This window comes from Azolla caroliniana, unplaced genomic scaffold (genome assembly GCF_043228905.1).
Source record: "Azolla caroliniana isolate FFs.n. ecotype wild unplaced genomic scaffold, voAzoCaro1.0.p SCAF_2, whole genome shotgun sequence".
Classification (NCBI taxonomy): domain Eukaryota; kingdom Viridiplantae; phylum Streptophyta; class Polypodiopsida; order Salviniales; family Salviniaceae; genus Azolla; species Azolla caroliniana.
This window is the reverse complement of record NW_028230437.1, coordinates 27,733,702-27,758,198: the sequence shown is the minus strand read 5'-3', so window position 1 is coordinate 27,758,198 and position 24,497 is coordinate 27,733,702. Positions and strand designations below refer to the sequence as shown.

At 38.4% G+C, this 24,497-nt stretch overlaps 1 protein-coding gene and 1 long non-coding RNA gene across 3 annotated transcripts; one reads left to right on the top strand and one right to left on the bottom strand.

Moving 5' to 3' along the window:
* The first annotated feature begins 6,058 nt into the window (after positions 1–6,058).
* LOC147867994 (protein FIP1-like) lies at positions 6,059–24,214 on the top strand. Of its 2 annotated transcripts, none has more exons than XM_087315921.1 (15): positions 6,059–6,208; positions 7,106–7,248; positions 8,079–8,166; positions 8,256–8,364; positions 17,379–17,428; positions 20,039–20,105; positions 20,561–20,639; positions 21,119–21,174; positions 21,993–22,089; positions 22,815–22,899; positions 22,978–23,037; positions 23,139–23,198; positions 23,294–23,386; positions 23,667–23,729; positions 23,866–24,214. In XM_087315921.1, exons 2-15 carry the CDS (start codon positions 7,163–7,165, stop codon positions 24,007–24,009), a joined length of 1,137 nt encoding a protein of 378 aa, XP_087172047.1. In that variant the 5' UTR covers positions 6,059–6,208; positions 7,106–7,162; the 3' UTR covers positions 24,010–24,214. The 2 variants fall into 2 exon arrangements, with proteins under 2 accessions (XP_087172047.1, XP_087172046.1); XM_087315920.1 differs by having other exon boundaries at positions 7,112–7,248; positions 23,866–24,213.
* Positions 22,154–22,820, bottom strand: LOC147867995 (uncharacterized). Its single transcript, XR_015529405.1, has 2 exons — positions 22,643–22,820; positions 22,154–22,556 (listed from the first exon to the last, which is right to left on the bottom strand). It is a non-coding gene; the product is annotated as an uncharacterized LOC147867995 (long non-coding RNA).
* Positions 24,215–24,497: the final 283 nt, after the last annotated feature.

Genomic DNA, 24,497 nt, shown 5'->3' with positions numbered 1-24,497 from the left:
ACACCCTTTAGCGACTTGACCATTCCAACCTCATCAAAGAGACCGAACCATGCAGGTTCTCTCGCCTCCCCCATCGGAACCCTATCAACTGCCTCAGCTATCAGTCTCCGCATTTTCGTAGCTCCCTTGAGGGGCGTCCAATCACGATCCTCAACACGGCATACAAGATACTCGCTAAAGTCCTAGCTTAGCAGGTAGCAAGCTTCTTACCGGACATCATACATGACAATCAAACTGGATTTGTCAAGAACAGGTGTATCTTTGATAATGTGGTGCTTCTTTGGGAAGTTATGGCATTGGCCGGCTGCTCCGTATCGAGCTCGGCTATTTTGATGTTAGACTTCGAGAAGGCCTACGACCGGGTGTTATGGCCCTTTTTGGAAAATGTGATGCAAGCTTTGGGCCTACCTCAAAAATGGAGGAATTGCACTTCTGCACTCTACCGGACAACTACGAGTAGCGTGTTGTTGGCTGGTTCTAGGGGACCCGCCTTCCAACTACAACGCTCAGTGAGGCAAGGTTGTCCCCTAGCCCCATATCTCTATCTCTTTGTAACCGAGGCTTTCTCCGCCTACTTACAAGCACCAACCAGCGGGCTGCGGGGATTACCCATCCCCAATGCGACTGAAGATTTGTTGTTATCTGAATATGCCAACGATACGGTTCTTTTCTTGCAAGGTGATGAGGAGAATCTGCAACGGGCTAAACATCTTGTCGAGGACTTTTGCCAGGCGGCTGGTGCCAAGATCAATTGGAATAAAACCCGGGCCTATGGTTCAACGAACAAGAGAAACCAAGATGGCAACCCCATGCCGATTTTATGTGGGTCCCTAATGGGACGACATTCAAGTACCTTGGATTTATGATGGTGAGGTCAATCCCCAAGGGAGCGCAATTGGCCCACGTACAAGCCAAAATAAACAGGAAGTTGACCCAATGGAGTAGATCTAAACTATCCTTCGCTGGTAGGGTCCTTGTTGCGAACCAAGTGTTGCTCGCTACCATGTGGCACTCAGTCTCCTGCTGGATTATGGACCCTGCAGGTCTGCACACGATTAAGGCTGCCATCAGGGGGTTTATATGGTCAAGTAAGGACAACCCAAGGGCTGCTTCCAGAGTGTCATGGTGTTGGTTAACGCAACTACGGGCCAAAGGGGGGCTTGGCCTCATAGACCCCTTAATGCAAAGTCGTTCATTGATGGCTAAAATGGTGGTTCGCTGCCTCCTGCCAGGTAAGGGGTGCTGGAAGGTACTTCTTCGCAACAGGCTGCAAGCAGGAACTCCCAAGTATGGTAGGCCTTGGCCCGACTCCTTGAATTGGTGCTGCACGAGCGGAGTCCCACCCAATCTAGCTTGCCATCCGGAGGACAAGGTCGCGAACTCATCTTGCGGGCATGGTGCCATCTACGACAGCATTTGGTCAAACACACCCCGGAGACATTGACCAAATGGACTAGACAACCACTATTCTGGAATCCTCACGTGCGAACAAGTGACGACACGATGCTAGGGCAACTTAAGGGCCTAGCATGGGGAAAGCTGGCACAAACAGGCCTCCTATCTATAGACGATTGGAGACGTATGGTTGTTTCAGGAAGAGCCCAAGAGGACCATTGAAACAAATGTTTTACAATAACTTAAAAGAGTTTATAAAGGACGAAAAATATTTTACCAATCAATGTCATGCTCCAAGCACGCGTCCTAGCTATTTTCAGAGTCGTCAACAATATATTCATCGTTGTTCACATTTTCAATGGCCCCGTATATCAACATTTTGAATTGTGATATATTTGGTTCTTGAAAAAGAATGCAATGACACTCCTTATGTAAGAAAATCTCTATCGTGTTTAGACTCTTCTTTTGTAAGAGCTTTATCCACAGTGAGCAACAACCAAGAAGACCATCGCCCAAACATTATAACTTTGTTACATCCTAACAAGATATCGATTGATGAGAGTATAAAAACAAAATAGTCCTCAAATATTGTTCAACTTATAGAATTAGTCAATTATGATTGTTTTCGTTTCTATTGAATTGGTAACACATGTCTTTATAAGGCATATTGTTTATGATTAGCTTGAAAAATAACAAATTCCTTGGCCTAAATACTAAACTTGCACCATATTGTTGGTTGCACTCAACCAAGGAGATGGATTTTTAAAGTGTCAATATTCGATGGTTTACCATTCTCACTAAAGTCCTAGAAGTTTTCCTAGCATCAAACATAACATCTAATAGAAGATGGAGTGGAGAGTAGCAATCACAATCCTCTTTGATCACATTTTTTTGTTACAACAATCAAGCAATAGTGTATCACCAAAAATCACATTATTTCCTTCCCATGAGTTTCACATGAAATAAGATTGATTGTTAACCAAACATTGTAATATTGTTTCATGATTAAATACTACCATGCAAATAAATAAAATGTAAGGTTTTAAAAGAACTTACAAAATAACGGATTAGGAAAAAAAAGATTATGACAAAAGCAATAAAAGCATAGTGTGTGACTAGATTAGAGGTTGCAATATGAGTTTCAAACATTGTCCTCATGGCTAGCGTGATCTCCACGTTGTCACCAACCTTCATTACTCTAAAGTTATACCTTGTAACACCACCTTCTTAAATTTGAGATGAAAGAGGTTGGATTAAAGGTCATTGCAATCATGGTGATTAACAATTGTTGTGACTGTCTAATATAGGTCAATGTTAGCATGTGTCATGGCAACTCATGGATGTAACTACATGCATCTTGTTCCACATTAAAAACATCTCAATCAAAACCCATCACCCTTTGTATGATGACTCTCATTGTCCTCAACTTTCGTTTTCTCTCCCTAGGGCCTAATTCATGCATGATCCATCCATGCCATACTCTTCCATCCCATGTGCAACATTGACTTATCCTAATCATACAATTTTCTCAAGAGATATTATGCATCCATCCATGCCATACCCATGACCATTTATGCCCTTACATTCTCAATTGAACTATTTTAACATTCGTCACCAACCTTCATATGCACTTCTCCTTCCATTAATTATCACACACATTCTCTCTCTTCTTCTTTTTCGTAAATAATGGCTTTCATTACGAAACAAAAATAACACCACCATGACTAACTCAGTACAAAGTATAGAATCCTTCTAGGGATCTAAATACTACTACGACAACAAACTCAATGCCACACTACACACCAATTCAAATAGCAAATATGATGATATGTGACCTTGCAAAGTTCTCTCTCTTCATGGTTGAGATTTTGTGACTTCTCTAGCCCTATCAATTGCCAGAAAAGACGTTCTTTTAACTTTACAAAATATTTTCTCACCCCAACTTGCGAATCAAAAGTGAAGGCATTCTGCATAATCCAATTGAGCCATAGCCCCCAATACCTCAAGAACTCAAAAATAATTTTGAAATGAGACACCAATTCATTGTTCTCTATATATGCAAAATTCCAACTAAAGCAAGGTAGGCTTCCTCCGGTGAGTGACATCCATACTTAATTAATACACCTCCAAACCATCCTAGCAATCGGGCATGAAAGAAATTGATGCCTACTATGTTCTAATTCCACCAAACAAAAGAAACACATTTCTCTAGCAATGTTTCTTTTTTTTTAATGCATCCCCAAATGATAAAGCTCCAACCATAACTCTCTAAATGAATACCTTAGCTCGTAGCATAAATCAAGAACACCAACCTACCTTGATCACATGAAACCACCAAGTAATGGGCTTATGAAAATGTCATAACTTTATAAGCCTTTTTCCATCCACTTATGGTTGTCAATCAACTTGTGATAAACATTGTTTGTTGAGATCATATTCAATCTCCTATTTGCAACAAATGTCCAATCAAGCTCTTGAGATCCCCATCTAAATCAAGAATTGGCTCGTACGAGGATAGTAATTCTTGCAACTTATCCCAAATAAAGGTATAACATCTTCGAATACAAAATGTTGATCTTGTTGTTCAAAATTCCATTAATCTTCTTTATGACACCAACATAGCACCCTTGATTGTTACCAAACCCAACCTAGCAATTTGATTAAATTAAGAGGTTAAGAAGTTGTTTACCTTCTCACCTCAACAACCTTGATGTTGCCAAAACCTTGATTTGTAATGAATTGGCACATCCCCTTTCTTGTGGAGGATGCCATTGCACAAAATCCAACATACTTTGCTTAGATGGCAACAAATGATTAACTATTAAAGGCTCTGCACATTTGATATCCTTTTCAGAATTAAGGACAATCTATGTTTGTCTGTCTCTACCCTCCCCTTTTCTATCTCTCTCTTTATCAAGGTTTGACCCTTGTCCCAAGGAAGAGTTGAAACCTTAAGTTTCTATCTTAGGTATTCACAAGCTCCCTTTTGTATCAAGCTTCATTGGTTTAGATTAATGGATGATTGTGCTATGATAATTATTTGTTGCGTCATCATTAATTAAGTAAATAATTTGTCTAGAGCATCTATCAAGTCTTTTTCTAAACACAATCAATTAGTTAAGCACAATGTTACAATTGTTATGAGATGATGATTTGTCACGCGAGCTAGTTCACTACGTCCATTTACTCAAGAGTGGCTGACACCTTTTCTTGTCATTGTCACCAACAATAAGGTATTACCCTTACTCGATTCTCGTAACAACAAAACATTTCGTGTAGCTTAAGTAGACATGATTATCATTTAGCAGTAAGGGAAATAATGTCATATTCCTTAGTTTTAATATCTTGATGATGTGAACTATTTTCAATCTAAAATATTGGTCATAGGCCAATATATACAAAGAGCATGCTTATATTGTAAAATCTAGGGAGGTAACCTTTGTTAGGTGGCAAAGGTTAACAATAGGCTTGTGATGTTAATATGAACCTTTAGGATGTCCAACTTGTAAAAAGGGCAAGACACTGTCATCGGGGACGGGTGGGGTGCGCAAATGACAATGCTAGGCATCACAATCTATAGGTGACACTAGTCACTTGACCTCTTGGGTTTGACATGAGTCCCATCATGCCAAGAAATTGGTGGTCCTGAGATACACTTTCACTTTTAGGTGCCCGAAAGTGTCAGTTACATTTTTTTCCTCATCCTCTCCCTTTGCATCCATTAAGAATTACTTTCCTCCATGTAGCTTTTGTGCACTAATTAATTGATACATATACATTTTGAACTTAGCAAATGTGTATTTAATTGAGACACTGCATGTTTTTGTTATCCACAAATTATCCATTTGATTAGTTTTGTGTTAAGAAGACATTGGGGCTTGTTGCATGGGGGGGTGGGGGTGGAGAAGGAAGTAGTTTTATGTGGTCTTTGCAACCACAAAGTGACACCCCTGAACCCTCGATTTGTATAATGTGTTAATTTACATGATTAATTATAGTTAATTAACTTTTAGTATTGTTCTATCTTAATTATAACCTTCCCCCATCTTGTTGAATATAGTTCGTTCTCTTTGGTGTTTAACAGATACATAACACATAACACATAACACATAACACATAGCACATAGCACATAGCACATAGCACATAGCACATAACACACACCACAGAACATAGAGCACACATATTGTCAAATCCATTCTAATGATCCATATAGAGCAATATTCTCTAGTTCTTTACACGCTGGACATGTAACACATGCGAGAAGTTCACCCCCTCCCCCTCAAGGCAGCATGAGAACTTAGACACACAAGAGGGGTATTAGTGTGTATGTTTTTGGATTATCAATGAACTTCTAGTAGACATACATACGAAAGAGGAAGGATATATGTATGTATGTGCTGGCTTAGTTTTAATACCAAGTAATTTCGATAAGCGATTAAGCTTTGAAAGGCATATCCATAGGATTCAACTTCTCAGTGTAGTAATAATCGATCGTAATTTTTAGCGAGCAACTTCGGTAACACTCATTTGTAAAGAAGTAAAGCATTTAGAAATGGGGGTTAGGGTTAGGGTTAGAGATCATTAGCCATTAATTCTTTTGGTACTTTTCTGTCTTTCCTTCATTACTTATTAATCGAGATTTTTCCATACGTACTTCTGTATTTAAACTTCTGCGTTCGTTTCCCTCTGCCTCTCATCTGCGTCTCCTCTCGTCTACTCCGCCTTACTGCTTCCTGGCCATACTCTCCATCGCGGAAACCTCAATCATTGACGAACCTCAGAAACAGATCGACTTCCCTTCGTCTTCTTCAGGTGTCCTCAGCTAAACTCCCTTTCCTTTTAATTATTTTTGCTTCTTTCATCCGTTTCCTGCTGTGCTCACAAGAGAATAATCTGCTTCCTTTTCTGTGTATTGATATTTACCGATGCATACATGCGTACATTATGTATTTAATTCGAGAATAGGTTTTGGTGATAGAAAATTGAAGCCTGTTTTCTTTTCCGTGTGTTAATATGCATATATTGGTTTTTCTGCGAGTTTCTTGCAGTCTAAAACACCATCTGATTTGCGTAAGAAGAGTAAAAGAAAACTCAAATTCTGCATTTTTTCGACATGTTTTCATGTAGACAATTCATAATCCTTTTTGTTAATCATCACAGAAATACTTAAAAACAGATAAGCTTCTTTCCCTTTCGTTTTCTGGGGTGAATTTCTTTCGCAACAAGGAATTTCTTTTATTCTTTTTCTTCATGTGCTTCAAACAGTCTAAAATAAAAATTTGTGAACTGATTTGGCAAGAGAAAAATCTGTTTCTTTTCTCTGTGCGTTCGAATAGTCTTAATACATTCTGATTGAACTAGAATTTTGTGCAAGCAAACAAATGTTAGAAAAGTTATTTCTTTTGTCTTAACAACATTTCAGCAACAGAAAATCTCGTTCTTTTGTGGGTTTCTAGTAGTGTTAATGGTCCTGAGACGTAATTGTAATTTATCTATTCCGAAGGAAATTTTAAGAACTGATTTTACAAGAGAGGATCTATGTTTAAGTGGCTGAATGGCATTTCCTGAAAATGCATTTACCAGAGGGAAACCCCAATAAAATCTGTTTCAAGGAATTATTGTAATTTATCTACATGTTGTGATTCTGCAGGAGGTATCCTCTGTCTTTGTGTGTGTTTTCCTTAACAAACCCTAAATTTATTGTACAAGATTCAGGGTTCAGGAGAAGCGATGTCCAAAATTCCATAGTTATAGATAGCAAGAGCCATGTCCATGATCAGATGGTTGTCGGGAACAGAGACACATCAAGACTCTGATCATGCTATCGATGAAACATCTGTTGAAAATGATCAGTAAGTGCATTGTTTTTTCAATCTATTTTTCTTTCTTCTATGCATGTCATATGCTTTTTTATTAGCATTGCCTCTTATTTTCCTTTCTGATATTAATCAGGGGAGAATACCAAGAGATAACTAGATTGCTAAGTGATAATTAGTACTACAGTGAGGAAAACTCCAGAATGCCCCATTTCTTCCCCAAAAGGGCCCTTGAAAATAGTTAACAGGGGATGAATTGACTTAGAATTCCTCAATATTGACCTATATATATAGTTCCACTTTTCATAAGTGAGCTAACAAACAAATATAAAGACACCTAGAAGTTTTAACAAACTAGTAAACGTATGTCATATGCTTCTAATTTTATGTAGCCAAACTTCTAAGGTTCCAAAGGTTTAAAACGTTAGAAAAGTCTTAATGTAGTATGCTCTATAGAGTGTAAGTATGTTAACCAAAGCTTTATTGTAGAATGCTAGAGTGTAAGTAGGCTAACTGCACAGGGGGTTAATGCACATTCTCTAAGAAGCAACATTTATTTTTGAAAGCCTACCAATTTGGTTGGTCTATCTTACTTGTAGTCCTCATGTACATCTGTAGTTCGTTTTCAGTTTTTTTTCTCTCTAATGTTAATTCGTTGATGTAAGCCAATGTATAACGCTATGCATTGCATATAATGTCGTGTTTGTGACATTTGTGTTTTTATGCATAAGAGTCCTGTTTTCTTTGTGCATATTTGTTTTCCTTTTTCTGTTTCTTCATGAACTTTAAATATCTCGCTTTTCATACAGATACTTCCGATCTCTCTATACATTTTCTTTGTACTCTTGATATAATTCTGTATCCAGGTTCACTGATAGTGCATTGGAGCTACCACTGTTAGGACAAAGGCAGAAAACTACTTCAGTTGGGGCAGCTTTATATTTTTTTCTTTTGGTAAGTTCTACTTAATTCAGAATAATAATTTTTGGCTGAAATATTGCGTTTCCTTCTATCTCATGTCTCCATATGCGATCAATGTGTAGGTACTCTATGGCGTTGGTGTTATTCTGGCTCCATGGTTACTTGCATCAATCTCTCAATATTATCCTGCAATTTTGTGCAGCTGCAATGTGTTACTGCTCTCTCTGACAGGTTGGTTTTGCTGACTGTTAATGCTCTAAATCCAGAAAGAGACATTGATATGCATTTAGGTTCATCTGACAATAGAGTGATGAGTCACTACAGAGTTCACTCACATGAAAGCAAGATAGTGTTTGAAGTTCTCCTCAGATTGCGCATTGTTGGATATTGTCAAAACCTTTAGCTCATGTATAGTTGTTGGAATTGCCCTTTTGCTGGATCTAAGGTCAGAAATAGCTAAAGAACTTTAGAAACTGTATTTTCCTCCTTGACAACATGCTGAAGAGTTACGATAGAGTGCGTCAAAGAATGCTGATAACAACAAAGACCTCTAGCATAGAGATTTTAGACACATTTGCCATACCATCACTAGATCATGGAGCTTGTTGCTCTCCATCTCTGGGGACACCCAGATGGATGTGGTCAAAAACTTTATCTTAGCCTCACTCCACCGCATTAAGCAACCTTGAGTACCATGTCCCTTAGCCACAATTCAACCCCATCCATATTTATAATAGACGTCATGGTTGGAAACCATCTCTAGAATCATTCCACCACATGTATTAATGTCATTATCACGGATCTTCATGAAACCTAGAGATTAAATTTTTTGTTATCATGATTTGCCACAAAAGGATTCTGGTCTCTAGTAGACCTTAATATATCTTTCTTTCTCGTCTTGGATTTGGGAGGTCTCTAAGTTGACATACGAAAATATTCAATATGTTGATCAATCGTTGATATATTCTGGTGGTATGTCACAACTCACATTGTCTCTCGATGCGGAGCTTTGGCTCACTGTGCAAGGTAATGGAATATGAGGACCAATGGTGTGTTTGGCTTTTTTTGCTAGAACTGAAGAGGCATTGGGAAACGTTGATGAAGGACAATTGTACAACCAAACAAGCTCATCAACAAAGAATAATCATTGGATTCTGTGAACCAGGAGGAAGAGTGCTATGCTTCACAAAATCTAGTAGAACTTCTGGAATAGGAGGGGTTGACTTGGCAAAGCATACAGTTGAATAAAGGCAATATTCCTTTACGGATTCTGTGAACCAGGAGGAAGAGGTGCTATGCTTCACAAAATCTAGTAGAACTTCTGGAAAAGGAGGGGTTGACTTGGCAAAGCATACAGTTGAATAAAGGCAATATTCCTTTACATGCTTTTGACAATACCGATTTTGAAACAAGAGAACCTTCGAAATGGTATCTCTCTCTCTCTTTAGTTGATTAATATAGTTTTCGAGTAATCTCTGCGTTTAGGGTTTTGGCTCTGTCTGTCTTTTCTGAAATGTCTGTCCTCTGTGTTTTCTACAATGCCTGATCCTGTGCGTTCTCTTCCAAATCTGATTTCCTGTATCTTCTGCCAACTCTGTTCCTGTATTCTTTCTGCCCTGTAGTAATTTCTATTCTTTCTGCCCTCAACATCTGACACCATGGAGTCCGAAGGGACAGGCATTGAAAAGATGGATCTTAACACGCATGACGAGGGTCCAGATCTATTGAAGACCACAAGAAGATATCATAGACGAAAAGGACGAGACCTGAATAGCGTCAGAAGGGCGCATAAGGAACCTAGAACGTAGGCCCCATCCGACATTCCATTCGATGTCGAAAATGGGAAACATGATCTTTTACGCCATTTAATTGCGCAAGAGATCAACCTTATTAGAGAAGATATCGAAATAGCACTAAAGGAATAAATGAAAAAGGAGATAGAGAAACAGAAATCAGAATTGTACGCCTCTATCAAGGCTGAGTTATTAGAAGAGATGCGGAAAGATATAATAAGCCATGTGGAGAAATCACACTTAGAGCTCAAGGATGACATGACACAATACCTTAAGGATGAAATATCCTCAAGTAAGGTTGAGTTAGGAGCTATAAAAGTGGATTTCGAAAAAGGACAAGAAGCAGTGGAAAGATGCATCTCTACAGTGAAAGCCAATGTCACGAAGGAAATGCAAACATGGGCAGACATCGCCAAAGATGCCAAAGCTCAAGCCGAGCACGCTCAAAACAAAATTAAAGCAAATGCTCCTTGGATAGAGGTAGTAAAAAAGCAAAAAGGAACATCCATGGATAGGATGGCAATGATGAATGCTACTTTAGAAGAAGAAGCCAAGAGGAAAGCTTGTGTGTTGCATGTATGAGTGGTTGGTTGGGCCGAAAAGGGAAGTCCACAAGAAGATGCCAAGAATCTCGCAACAAAGATTGGAGCATCAGATATTCCATTTGCTTCGGCGTGGAGAGTGGGAAGAGATGAGTCTAGAGCTAAAGCCCTTATCATCCGCTTCATGGATATTGACAAGAAAAAAGCTTTCCTCTCTAAAAGAAAGGCACTCAAGGGTGGAAAGATATACTTAGATGACGATCTCACTCCAACCCAAGTGGCACACCGCAAAGAAAACATGCCACGAGTGCTTGATGCAAGAAAGGAAGGTAAATGGGCCGTATATAGAGACGGCAAGGTCATTATTACAGAGAAGAGAACCGCATGACGATATATGGCCTATGAGACCCTACGCATGACCATATGGAATTGCAATGGCTCTCTACGGACAGATGTCGGATATTTTGAAGATACATTGAAAAACACAGATATTGCTATGTATACAGAGACTCACCAATGTATGGCTAGCAAACTCCCCGAGGTACAAGGATACAAATGGGAGTCAATATGTCGCCCCCAACCTCGGACACGAGGAAGCACTAGAGGTTCGGGAGGAGTGGCTATGCTATACAAAGAGGAGCTCCATGGTAGAGTGCATGTTGTACATAAGGATGTGGATGCACGCTTCATGTGGATATGCATAAAAAGAGGGGATCTTAGGGAGCTATATATTGCAATTTGCTACTTTCCACCTGCCTATTCAAGGTTTGCACCTCTAGGTGAATCACCATATCTACCACTATATGATGATATCATAAGATTTGCTACTATGGGGGATATAATACTATTAGGAGATTTTAATGCACGAACCAAGGATGAACAAACAACTATATTTAACACCGACGAGGCTGTCTATGGAGAAGTTATGGCAGAAGAGGTTGGTCTAAAGAGAAAAGCTCAAGATATGAGTGCTATAATTGAATATGGAAAACACTTTCTAGCCTTGGGAAGCGCGCATGGACTTGTGATATATAATGGCTTGTCACAATGGCCTGGATCAGATGCTTTGACATGTTGGAACCCAAAAAGGGGTGCAAGCACAGTCGATTATCTAATGGGATCTCCATCTCTTATACCTGAAATAAAAGTGTTCACTATATCGGGAAGACCTATTGGCTTGGCAGCTGATCATGCATATCTACACTTTGAGGTAAAGGATGGATGCACAAAGGATGTATATACTAAGGAGAGTGGGCTGGCTAGGTATCTATTCACTCGCGAGACAATTGATGTCTATAGTCGTGGTGTATACAATGGCATGCTAGATTTGGATCCTTTCGCACCCCTTGAAGAACTTACCCAAGGTTTATCCAAATCATTGCATAAAGCAGCCACAAAAGCCTTCCCTCACACAACGGCTAACCCCCCCAAACTCTGTAGAGTAATACAAAATAGTTGGTATGATGATGAATGTCATGATACAAGGAGATGCTTGCAATGTGATGTAACTCGGGGCATTTATACACACAACCAAGCGAGAGCAACCTTCCAACGCCTCGTAAGGAGGAAGAAGAGATTGTATTTGGCTAAATTTGAAGATAATTTGTATCGCTTGTTTCTAGGACGAGAGAGTAAAAGAGCATGGAAAATGTTTAATGAGAGGCAACCCACCACACAACTAACCTCACCTCGGGTGTGGCACGAATATGCAAAGGTCCTATATGATACCTTGGGGCAACCTCCTCTTCCCCACCCGAATGCCTCACGCCCACATGAATCAACCTTCTTTACACCACAAAATGTAAGAAATGCCATTGATAGGCTACAATTCGGGAAGGCCCAAGATCATGATGGATTGGTGGGTGAACACTTTATCTATGCCCGTGACACCTTGCTCCCATTGCTAGCACACATCTTTAATAGAGCCATGTGTGAAGGTTTTCCTACTAGATGGACTCAGCATACCATTGTGCCAATCCTCAAGAGTGGAGACCCCATGATGCCAAGCAACTATAGGACAATCATGATTGGCCATTACTTGGCTAAACTATATGGCTCGATTCTGGAATCAGAATTGAGTATATGGGCTGAGCAAAATGGCTGTCGTTCAATTGGACAAGTAGGCTTTCGGAAGGGTTTCGCAACTTTGGATCACATATTCACCCTCTGGGCCCTTATTGAGGAGGGCAGAGCCCACAATAAGAGGATTTATTGCTGCTTTGTGGATTTTCGAAAAGCCTTTGACATTGTGCCACGTGCTCGGCTTATGCAACGGCTAGAGGCCATTGGTGTTCCTATAGATATGCAATGGGGAATCTATGCACTCTATGAATCTGTTTCAGGAAAAGTTCGGTCTCCTAAGGGCTTGTCAGAGGCGGTGGCTAGCACAATTGGCGTGAAGCAAGGATGCCCACTATCCCCCACACTCTTTGGTCTCTATATAGATGAGGTATCACAGTACATAGAGAGATTTGGTGGTTCCGGAGCACACCTAGCAGGTATAGCTATACAGATATTACTATATGCTGATGATAATGTGCTGATTTCTGACTCTCCGGAGGGACTACAAAGACATCTAAATGCCTTAAAGCTATTTTGTACGGACAAAGGTTTGTCAATCAACATGAATAAAACTAAAGTGATGGTGTTTAACACCACCCAAGCATGGGTAACAAGATCAGAACCAGAATTCTTCTTGGGAGAGGAAAAGGTGGAATACACACGCTCCTACACATACCTAGGAGTAACATTTACAGGACCTAGGTTCTCCTTACAGGAGGCTGCTTGTGCCCGACTTTCTCGTGGATATGCAACCCTTGGTGCTCTCGAAAGACAATGTGCACATTTGCAGTTCCACGGACTAAGCAATGGTTATTTGATACACTTGTCACACCAACTCTTCTCTATGGAGTAGAGACATGGGGACCGAGTCTTAACAAGGCAAATCATTGGAAAGATTTAGAGAGACCTTTAGTGTCAATGATTGCTCGCATGATAAGGAGCAAAGCATCGGTGCCCCACGATATAATCCGGGCAGAGATGGGAGCAGCACCTATAATAACCGAGGCATTGTTCCGATCAATGACATTTATCCAACGTCTTTGGGAGCTCCCTAAACGAAGGTACCCAAGGTTGGCATTTATGTCATCAAGACAACTAGCACAAAATGGAGACACTCATTGTTGGTATGCTGAAATGCAGCAATGGTTCGAGTCACATGGCGTGAGTATAAATGCACTACCCCCGTTCCAATATAGCTTGGACTATCCCCATCTCAATATGACCAAAGTGGAAAAGAATATAGTGATCCGAACGGATATTATTAACTTAGAAAACAAGATAACATGGATCAGCCCCAAAATACCACTTGGTACAAAGATGGCCCACTATAAGACACACTTCTTACATACATCGGAGGATGGATTTGTCATAAGGCCACCTTATATGGACATACATCTATCCTATGCGCTGCGTAGTGTGATAGGGCAGCTGCGAACCTCATCACATCAGCTACAAATTGAGGTGGGCAGATATACATGACTACCTCTAGAAGAGAGAATTTGCCAATTGTGTCATCAAGGAGTGGAATCTGAAGAACACTATGTTTGTCATTGTAGTGTCTTTTATGAAATCAGAGGGAGATACCATTGCCTCTTTAAACAAGGCTTTGGCCCACTACGCAAGGTAGTGGAATATGAGGACCAAGGATGCCTAGGACTTTTCTTGCTTGAGCTCAAGAGACATCAGGAAAAGTTGTTGAAGAATACAGCCACACAAGCTCATCCACAAAGAATAATCACAACTTTCTTTAGCTCCATCACTCCTAATGCTAGAAGTTAACCCCAGGATACAGAAATGGGATCCAGACCAGGATATAACAAAGGGGTTACGATTGATCGGGCAATGGCAATTTGCCGTGCACATAGGCCCTGGCCCCATGGACCACGACCTCGACACCCTTGTCATCGACAAATAAAATCCATTATCTCCCGCCATCATAGGTGCTTCCCTCGCTTCGGAGACATTTCCATTCTGGATCGACCTATGATAGAGATCTTTCGGAGACAAAAGCTACAATATACCTAACTTGAGAATCTTGCATGTGCCAAAAACCAGATTCTCTCGTCTCTTTTCTTTTCATCTTATTTACTTTTATAGTTACTGTGTAATATTTACTTTATTTTGATTTGTTCTCAAAGACGAGAAAACATTAAGATGTAATCTCTTATTCGGTCTTATAGGCCATTTTGGCCTCTTAAAAGACGTTAATATATCTTTCTTTCTTTCTAGCCCTATCACTCCTACTCATTGTTGATGTCAATCAAGGGCTACAGAAATGGTCTCTTGACTAGGACATGCAAAGGGGTTACAATAGATCAGGCAATAGCAATTTGTTGTACACGTAGGTCTTAGCCTCATGGTTCACGATTTCACCATCCTCGCCATTGACATATAAAGGCCATTATTCTTGCCATCATAGGTGCTTCCCTCACTTCAGAGGCCTCCCCATTCTGGATCGATCTATGGCAGGGATCTTTCTATGACAAAAATTATGTATATCTGACTTGAGAATCTTACATGTACCGATAACAAGATTCATTATTCACTTTTTATTGTGGAACAAAAGATTAGGTCATGGCCAAACATCATCACAAACAAGCACTTGGTCAAGCATGTATTAGACCAAAATTTCAATTATCAATCATTTGTTACACGAAGAGTTATTATGGACGTAAGTCAATTGTTTTAACCTCATATATTTAGATGATATGCAACAATTACTTGGTGTATTGGACACATTCTGTTAAATCAGTGGGTTAACTATTAATGGGGACAAAACAAAATTGATGGCAATAAAGGCAATACAGTCGAGGCATTGAACCACTTTTACGTGATGGCAATAAAGGCAATACAGTCGAGACATTGAACCATTTTTACGTACAAGGGGAGAACCAATACAAATGATGCAAAGCTTAAAATAACTTGGTATTAATGTCTCATCGACGAATAGGTGGAATGTATGCGATAAGTCTATACTTCATGGATTGGAATAGCTATTATGTTTTTGAGAATGAATGTAACCATAGTGATACTTTATGGAGTGGAAGTGTGGGGTGGCACTATCTCATTTAATGAATGGAATGAACTAAAGAAAATTATGGGGTGGAAGTGTGGGGTTGCACTATCTCATTTAGTGCATGGAATGAACTAGAGTGTTCTTATTTAGAAAATTGAGAGTAAAATCCTCAACACCATATCATGTCATGCTATGAGAAATAGTTGCTCAGTCCAAAGAGGTACTAGCCATGCAAAGAGTGTACAAGTATATCACAAAAGTCAAGAATATGGCAGATCATAGATTGCCAAACAAGCTTGGAACATAGGATGCATAGTACTAAAAACTAATACAAACTAAATCCTCTCATCGGCATGGTAGCTTCACAATATGAAATGGTTTAAAAGATGGAGAGTAAATGATCTATTGGAGTTCTCTGTTGGTTCTATGAAGTATGTGGTCACTGATGGTAGATTACTAGAGGCACAAAGGATGAAGTTGCAAGATGCTAAAATGTCAAAATTGGAATCTTACACAGCAAATATTAACCCCCAAGGTTTGCTCCACTACTAGGTAAAATGCGTGAATGTATCACATTGCATCTCAGTATCCCGATTAGCCTTGGTTCTCGGCCTTGACACTTCTTCAAACTCGCCCACACAAGTTAGGTGCTAAGGTTAAAAGTAAAACAAATGTGAATGGATTAAATGGAAGAACCTGATTCTCCTGACAACCCATGAGCTACGATTAAGACATAGCCAATCTACCACTGACATCCCATGCCGACGGGTATTAGGATGACTAGTACCTTGGAAGAGGTAACACGATTGTTGCGATGAAAGCCTAGCCCGCACCACTGGTGTCTCAAGACTTCAGCCTTTCGACATAATGTCTTTTACGAGGGTAGCTAGGTCCCATATTTATACTTCTTTTGAAAGCCTCTCCATTCATTGGTTGTCAGGATCATGATAGTGGATGCACCTATCATTCCTTCTATCGAATCACATTAGTCCTTTTCTAACATTAGTGATCATCGCTTTCACTTATGTTTTGTAACTCTTCCTGACCTACCCTCTACCTATGTTATGCGTGCATAAGATAATCCTCCACATAGCATCATGTCATCATCACCCAAATATGAAGATATGCAAGGTATGCAATGAAAACCTAGTGGAGGATGAATATGACTTATCGCAGGTCCAACGTACAAGGTTATGCGTGAGAAATATGATGACTTGTTAGATGAGCGTGATAATGTAAGTGTCATATTCAAATGGGTGAGCACATATGGGTACATTGTTTTCATGTAGAAACTTTTACTGAAATTTAGTCACTCCCCCTACTTAGGAAGGAGTCACAAACAAGATCATATGCTGATTTGGTGCCATAAATAAAAATTGGCCATCTCATGGATGATAAAACATCTATTCTATCAGCGAATATGACAGTTTTGATGAACCTTAAGAAGGCAATGGAAGGCTGGGCTATGAATGATAAGTTGCAGAAGAAACATAATTTGGACCAGAAATACCCACCCCTCTTGTTAAGGAGCTCGACCCTTTAGAGTCTCAACCTTGGGATCTATTTTAGAAGATTCATGAATGTGCTCAACTTTATTTTAAGTCTATTATTCGAGGACATCATTATGTACCTTGATGTTGGGAGATTATTTTGTACTTTTAGATATCCACAATGATTTCTTTGAGAGCAAAACCAAGGATGAGAATGGGATGAGTGCAAGATGTATGTGGCTGTTATGGAAAATTCTTTGTTCTTTTTTATTTATTTCTTTGCTATTTCCTGCTCTTTTTCTGTTTTTATAGCTAAAGGACTTCTTAACTCTGTGATATGTAGGGTTGCTTCAAAAGCACTTGTCAAAGCAAGTAAAGAAAGAAAGAAGACAGGTATAGATGAAACAGATGAAATCAATAATACTTTTCTGGCTTTGAATGTAATTGTATTTGAGAACAGTTATATTTTAGTGAGCTGAAGTTAATTTTTGTGTCAATTGTGAACTTGCGCAGATCAACACAACTTGATATTTGTTAAAAAATATTTCCTGGCCTTTGCATGCTTCCATCCTTTCCAATTGAACTGTCTGCAGGGGTCTTGTTATCCATTTTACATGGTCTCAGAATTCCCGCTCTGAAATATTATGATCAGTACTTTTTCGCTTTTGGACAGCTTGTATGTTTCATGAATAGTGAGATGCTATAGACATGGAGAAAACAGTTGATTAAATTGTTCCATTAGAGAACGCTGCTATATTCATACTCAGTGGGGGGGGGGGGGAGAAAGAGAGGGTTGGGTTGATCTCTGACTTTTGTATTTTGTGGTCGTGTAGACTGCTAGAGTGATTGTTTGCCAGACATGCATTAGTGTTTTTATGGACACCCCTCTCTAATGACTTGTTTTCTGGACTTTTTGGGTCTTTCTTGACGAGTGGCTCTTGGTATGGCATTTTCCTCTCTACCATAACAATAAGAATAGTTTTAGATAATGTTAGTGTCAAACCAAAAACTTTGAATAACTCTAGGATTGCCACATATTAGTGCAAGTTTAAATGTTATGAATCGATCCCACAAATTGACCTTCACAAATTCTTTATTGATAACCACATGAGCAACCTCAATAGTCATTTGTATAGAACAAGTTGACTAAGGTTGAATACCTAGACATCATTGACTAAGATTGGCCCTTGCATTATTCATTAGGTAACAGAACAAGTTGACACATAATTAATAATATGCATGCAGCAGAACTGGAAGATTGGTTCCAAGTACATGCTGTTAATAATATGCATGCAACAGAAATATGGATTACACTGAAGGGACAAAGACGAAGGCCAAAGAGATGTGACAAAAGTTTATAACTGAACTTATCAGCTTGTCCATGGAAATATGAAAGAAATGGAATAAAACAAGTAAACTAAAACCTGTACTCGAGTACTCAGTTGTTTATAAAATAACTAGAAGAGCAACATAGGTGCAGTGGAACTGGAAATTGTTTGTCTTCTGAAAATATCTATGTAGGATTGTCCAAGATTGATGTCTCCAACACCAGGAAAGTGGCTTTGAGTCAAACAATGATGGCCTTGATTTTTATGATGAAATATTTGTAGGGCTGTGGTCTATGTGCTTGACACAATGCTCTTCGAGAAGCCTCTGTACTGCTTCAGTGGGAGATGACCTTAAACCACAATGCAGGAGGTAATGTATCATTTTGCATTACCTCTATTGGGAATTGCCTAAAAATAATTCTTGTTTATGTTGCATTATTCAGGGGGAGATGCCTTTAACCACAATGTAGGAGGTAATGATATCTGTTTACCTTTGAAGAGAACCACTTCTTCCCCTAATGTAATGTAATTACCTAGATGAGTGTCTTCTAATTCCACTTTGTGGCAAAATTGTTTGACAAGCCTGATTTTCTAGAGCATGTGTGTATATCTAAGGGGTAGTCAAGGCTGAATAAGGCCTGAAAATAAAGCCTATAATTTGTCTGGACTCAAGATATAGAGGTAACCACTTCAGAAAAATGAACATGAGCCACAAGAGGTATAGAATGCTAGCTGCGCGATTATATATATTAATGGCAGGGAAATTGCAGTGATGAATAGGAAAAGGGGAATACTCTCAAATTACTAGGAAGAGATTGTATGGGAGTCAGATTCTAAAACCACAGATCACTATAGTAAACAATCACTGTAGGGATTTCCAAGAGATAAAGATATAAACAAGCTTGATCCAACTACTTCGTATGCAGATTAACCTAAGTCCCCACCAATGTGCTCCATTTTACTCTTTATGTAGAGTTCATGCTTTAGTTTTCCGTAGATGCTGGTGCACCCATTTTGCACAAAGGAGCGATGCCCTTTTTTCTAAGTACCTGACTTCTTCTTTTTCTCTTCTTCTTTTTTGAATTCATTCATACTCCTGAAAACTAAATCCTGCATCACCCTGTTTTACCAAGCAACAATACGACGTAGCAAAGCCATATCAAAAGCTTGAAGAACACCAAGAGTATCCTGGAGAAGATCAAGAAATCTGTTTGGACGATATGGTTCAGCGATGAGAAAAGTTAGATGACCAAAAGGTCAACCTGATGAAGGTCTGCAAAGAACAGAGAAGGTTGCATGCATTTCTGTGAAAGTAGTGCAATGTAAACCCCCCAGAACATTGAGTTTTCCTTTCTTGAAAAAATCAAATATAATTTGTTTCTGCTTTACACTCTTCTTGAAACTGTTTTCCAGTTGCTCAGTATGAACTGTGATTTCATGCAACTATGAGATCCCTTAGGTGTTATTTGTTACAATGATGGCTCACTATCTGTTCCTCTTGTTACACCTTTCACAAGATTTCCGTATGATTCAAACTTCTCTCAGGGCACTTATCTATTTCATCGACTCATATTAGTAATGCTTAATATTGGTTTGAACAGTGTGCCTTTGTATTTTAGCTTATGTTTTATTTGTGTGGACGCTTACTATTGTAACAATGTTCATGTGAATTCAGGGCTTTCTTAAATTCTCAGATAAAATACGGCCACTCACTCGTATTCCCTTTGTTGTTCTGTCATATGGTAAGTTAATCTCTTCAGCATCTTAATGATGGTCCAATCAGGATGATTTAGTAAATTAAAGAATGCTAGTTTTACTTGTGTAAAGATCATGTGACAGTCATATTATATGCATGTGTTTCTCAAGCGTAAGATGCTTGCTTCAAATAATAATTACATTACTCAACGAATATGTAGCATATTGTAGCAATAAAACATTGATAAAGTGCAGTTAATTTTCAATCAAGCTCTCAATACTGTTCTTGTCCATGCTACTGGACCAGAAAAATTGATTTGTTTTGCATAATCTGTCTGGTCAGAAATGGAGCTGCCATGAATATATTTCTCAATGTTTATTTTTATTTCTTACGTAAACTCCATCGTTTTCCATTGTTGGTACACTTTTTGTTGTTTTTTTCATGTTCTATTAACTGTATTATAATCATAAAATATATTTATTTTGGTTTCTTTCCCTGCAGGAACTTCAGTAATACTGCTAATCATCATATGGTCTACTCAGCTAAGATATATTCGAGTTCCTGTGTGGCTTATTTTGCGGTAATTTTCCCCTTCAAAATGATAATAATTCAATGGATAAACAAATAAAGGTGTCAATAGTTTAAGATTGCATGTGTGGGCAATGTCAAAACATCTAATTTACCAGTGCAATCATATTCTGCAAATTGAGCTCCTAGATATTATGGAATTTGGTTCCATCATTCAATAGCTGATTTCAACCTCCCATGGTGGTTATTTTAATCGTCTTTTCTCTTTTTCACTTCCAAATAGGTCTTCATCCTACCTGCCTCTCCATGTCTTAATGGTATTCTACCAACATTTCTATACTAGATACTTACAGATAAATAATGTCTTATATGGGTATAAATAGGATAGATATTAATACCGTCATATAAAATACGGGCATCATAAAGCATGTTAAAGCTGAAAGTTCTTCCAAAGCATCTTTATTAGCTTTAGGCTCAAGCCTTTTTTTCTTTGTGATTTGTTTTGTAACTAATTTAGCGGCATATTTACAGGTTGGTTATATTATTCGAGATTCTATGGACGGCAGCAATTATTGCCCTGTATTTATGTATGTTAAATCAATACTGTATTTTTCTTGTTCTTAAGAGTAATGGAACAGGGAACTGGTTTTATCCTCATTTCTCTGTTATGGATACAATCTCCTTCTTGATAGTGGAAAAGTGTCACAGCTAGATGAATGAGCTAACATGAATGGCTTATTAAGGGTCTAACCCTTAATAAGCCATTTCGTGTGATGATGGATTGTTTGCTTCTGAGACTTGCATAATACTGCATAGTCATACGGTAGCATTTTGGGAGATCTCTGCTTGGAACAAATCTAACTGTGTCATTGTCGTATTTTGGGATCTCTGAATTGGAGGATGTGAGAGAAAGTAGAACTCCTGGTAGCTTGTTGGAAACCAAGGAATTATTCCATTCTGTATCACTCAGATTTTCTAGTAAAAACTCAATATCTGAATGCTTTGTAAGAGAATGTTCCTCTCATTGACAAGAGTAGATACTAGGTACGAAACTGTCTGTTTATGCACTGAGTAACTGAAATGTTCATACCTGTCTATAGCGAGGAGCTGATATCATAATTTATCACATCTGCAGCCTGAAACTCTGGGTCTCTACATCATACGGAATGGTCCATATAGTAGTATTTTGGGATCTCTCCATGGAATGATATGAGACCAAGGTAGAACTCCAGCTTGCGCAGGAAAGCAAGGAATCAATGTTTTCTTTTCCACAGATTTATTTAGTAAAAAGGAGATTTCTTATTGTTTTGAAGACAATGTTCCTCAATCATGAACATAAGTAATTCTGGGTGCAAAGCTATCTATTTTTGCACCTTGTAGCTGAAATGTTTAAGTTTGTCTATAGGGAGGATCCGATATCATAATTTATCACATCTGCAGCCTGATGTTATCTACTCTCTTCACTCGGCTATACAACCACCCACCTTTCTAGATGAGTTGAGGTGAGTTGATAACATACCATCTTTTGAAGATTTTTTCTAGCGAATCTATGGTTTTTCATTTCAATCAAAACTATGCTAAAGCTGATGTAATGGGAGAGGGAAGCTGTATTGAATTTGAGGAATTTGAATCCAAACAAATATGTTTCCCTGTCCACTGAACATTTGTTTTTATGGTCTCCTAGTATCTACTTGATATGTGAATACTTCTGTTATGTACCTTGATATTGAGGTTCTGGAACAATCAATACGGAATTGATGTATAAAACAATCAATAGATGAATTGATGTTCAGGGAATGAAACAATCAAATATATGGATGTATCTTGATGTGGAGGGGTATGAAATGATCAATTAATGAATTGATGTTAGGGTAAGATGAATGTACTTTGTTATTGAGGGGATTAAACAACCAATTGATGAACTTACCTTGTTATTGAGGGGTATGAAACAACCAATTGATGAATATACCTTGTTATTGAGGGCTATAAATCAACCAATTGATGAATGTACCTTACTATTGAGAGGGGTATGAATCAACCAATTGATGAATGTACCTTGCTATTGAGAGGGGTATGAATCAACCAATTGATGAATGTAATTTGATGTGGAAGATATGAACCATCAAAAGATGAGTGTAATTTCATGTGAAGGGTATGAAACAATCAATAGATGAGCATAAAAAATTGAACACGTTTAAGGAGAGTTTTAAGCATTCATTCTCATCAGACATCTAGATGGAGGAAAATTGGCCGAACAACAAGCACTTCTTCTACGGTATCAGCAAGATAATCTGAGATACCTACATGAGGAGGTGAGGTACTGAATAAAAAATCTTAAATATAGCAGCTAACAGGAACTTCCTAAATGACAATTATGTATTTTGAAACAGATTTTTCGTTTACAAGAAAGTTTGAGCAAATATGAAAGATCAGGAGATGGTGCCTCACAGGTCATAAATTTACATATTCAATGCTTATTTTCAAAGCATTAACCTTGCATTAAATAAATTTTTTCGTCAAGATAAATGATTGTATTACGTTTGCATAACAGGTAGACGTAGTTCACATTCTCGCAGCCCGTGAGCAAGAATTGCGAGCAATGACGGCAGAGGTTTTTCCTCATTTGTTAACAGCATCCAACAGAATGCTTAATGTTTATAAATCCAAGGAATAACAAACTGATTGGATGTATTACGTTATGCACAGAGGGATCAGCTTCAATCTGAACTACGACTCGCAAGAGGTTTGATTGCAGAGAGAGACTCCAACATGATACAAATACGGACAACTAATGATAGAGTGAGTGCATTTAGCATGAATATATACATTCTGATGTGATTGCAGACCTTACACTCATAATAAATACACATGTCTTAGTATGATGAATAGAATGTGAAATGATAATTATTGATTTCATGAGAAGAAAGGCCAAATTGGATCCGTTAGGTCTGAATTGTGATTTTGTGGATCCAATTCAGACCTAACGTTATGCTGAAAATATTACAAACGTATCTCTTAGTATTTTGAAGTGAACGAAAAATAATAGCTAGTGCTAATATATACGCATAATTTCTTATAGTATGTTGAGGAGAATGAGCGGTTACGGTCCATGCTAGGCGAGTGGAGTGCTCGAACAGCCAAAGTAACAAATTCTAATCCCTAGTATTTTCTGTGCTTCAGTTTGAACATTTAAGCCTAAAAAACCTTGTATTGTTGGGTAAGTCTCAAATTATTTTAGTAATTGTGACCAAATTACCATGTAAATTTTCTGTGCTTAGCTTGAATTGGCACTGGAAGCAGAGAAAAGGTCGAATATCGAGCTAAATAAGAGGTTAACAATTGTCCGGCAACGCGATAATAATCATAATCAAAGGGAGCATGAAGTGAAGAATATTATCTCTCACTCTGAAGAGCGTAGTTAAAAATGGCGCTCTTCTGTTTTGATTGTTCATTAGTACCTCTCCAGACGAAGAGAGAATGATTTGAGCTTCCATGTAAACAAGCAATTGAGATATGATAGGATGTGAAATAAAATGCAATCTTCTTTTACCTGACTGCCATCTGCAGTTGCAAGTGTATCAAACACTAATCTTCATAATCTGGAATAGGCATAGATGTTTAACTAAATGTCCAAAGCATCTGTGAGGTTGTTAACAACAAAGGATGCGGCTCATTGAATTTCTTGAACCATGTATTTACAACATCTTCAATTAAAAAAACCATACTATTTTAATTATGTTTGTACCAAGACCTCTTGCATTAGGATGAGTGACTTTTAAGAAGTTAATTGAAGAACTATATGGAACTTCCATTTTTATTTTTCCACTTGGCCAAATGATTCAGTGTGCAATGTTAAATGTTTATTGTCAAGCTTGCATTGTTTATCTTGAAGTTATGTAGGAATGAAATC

Excerpts from the sequence above, each read along its gene's own strand:
- LOC147867994 (XM_087315921.1), top strand. The coding sequence starts at position 7,163 with ATGTCCATGATCAGATGGTTGTCGGGAACAGAGACACATCAAGACTCT. Across the intron at positions 17,429-20,038 it reads TAAAGAAAGAAAGAAGACAG|GGCTTTCTTAAATTCTCAGA; the intron begins GTATAGATGAAA and ends ATGTGAATTCAG. Across the intron at positions 22,090-22,814 it reads ACCTTTCTAGATGAGTTGAG|ACATCTAGATGGAGGAAAAT; the intron begins GTGAGTTGATAA and ends CATTCTCATCAG.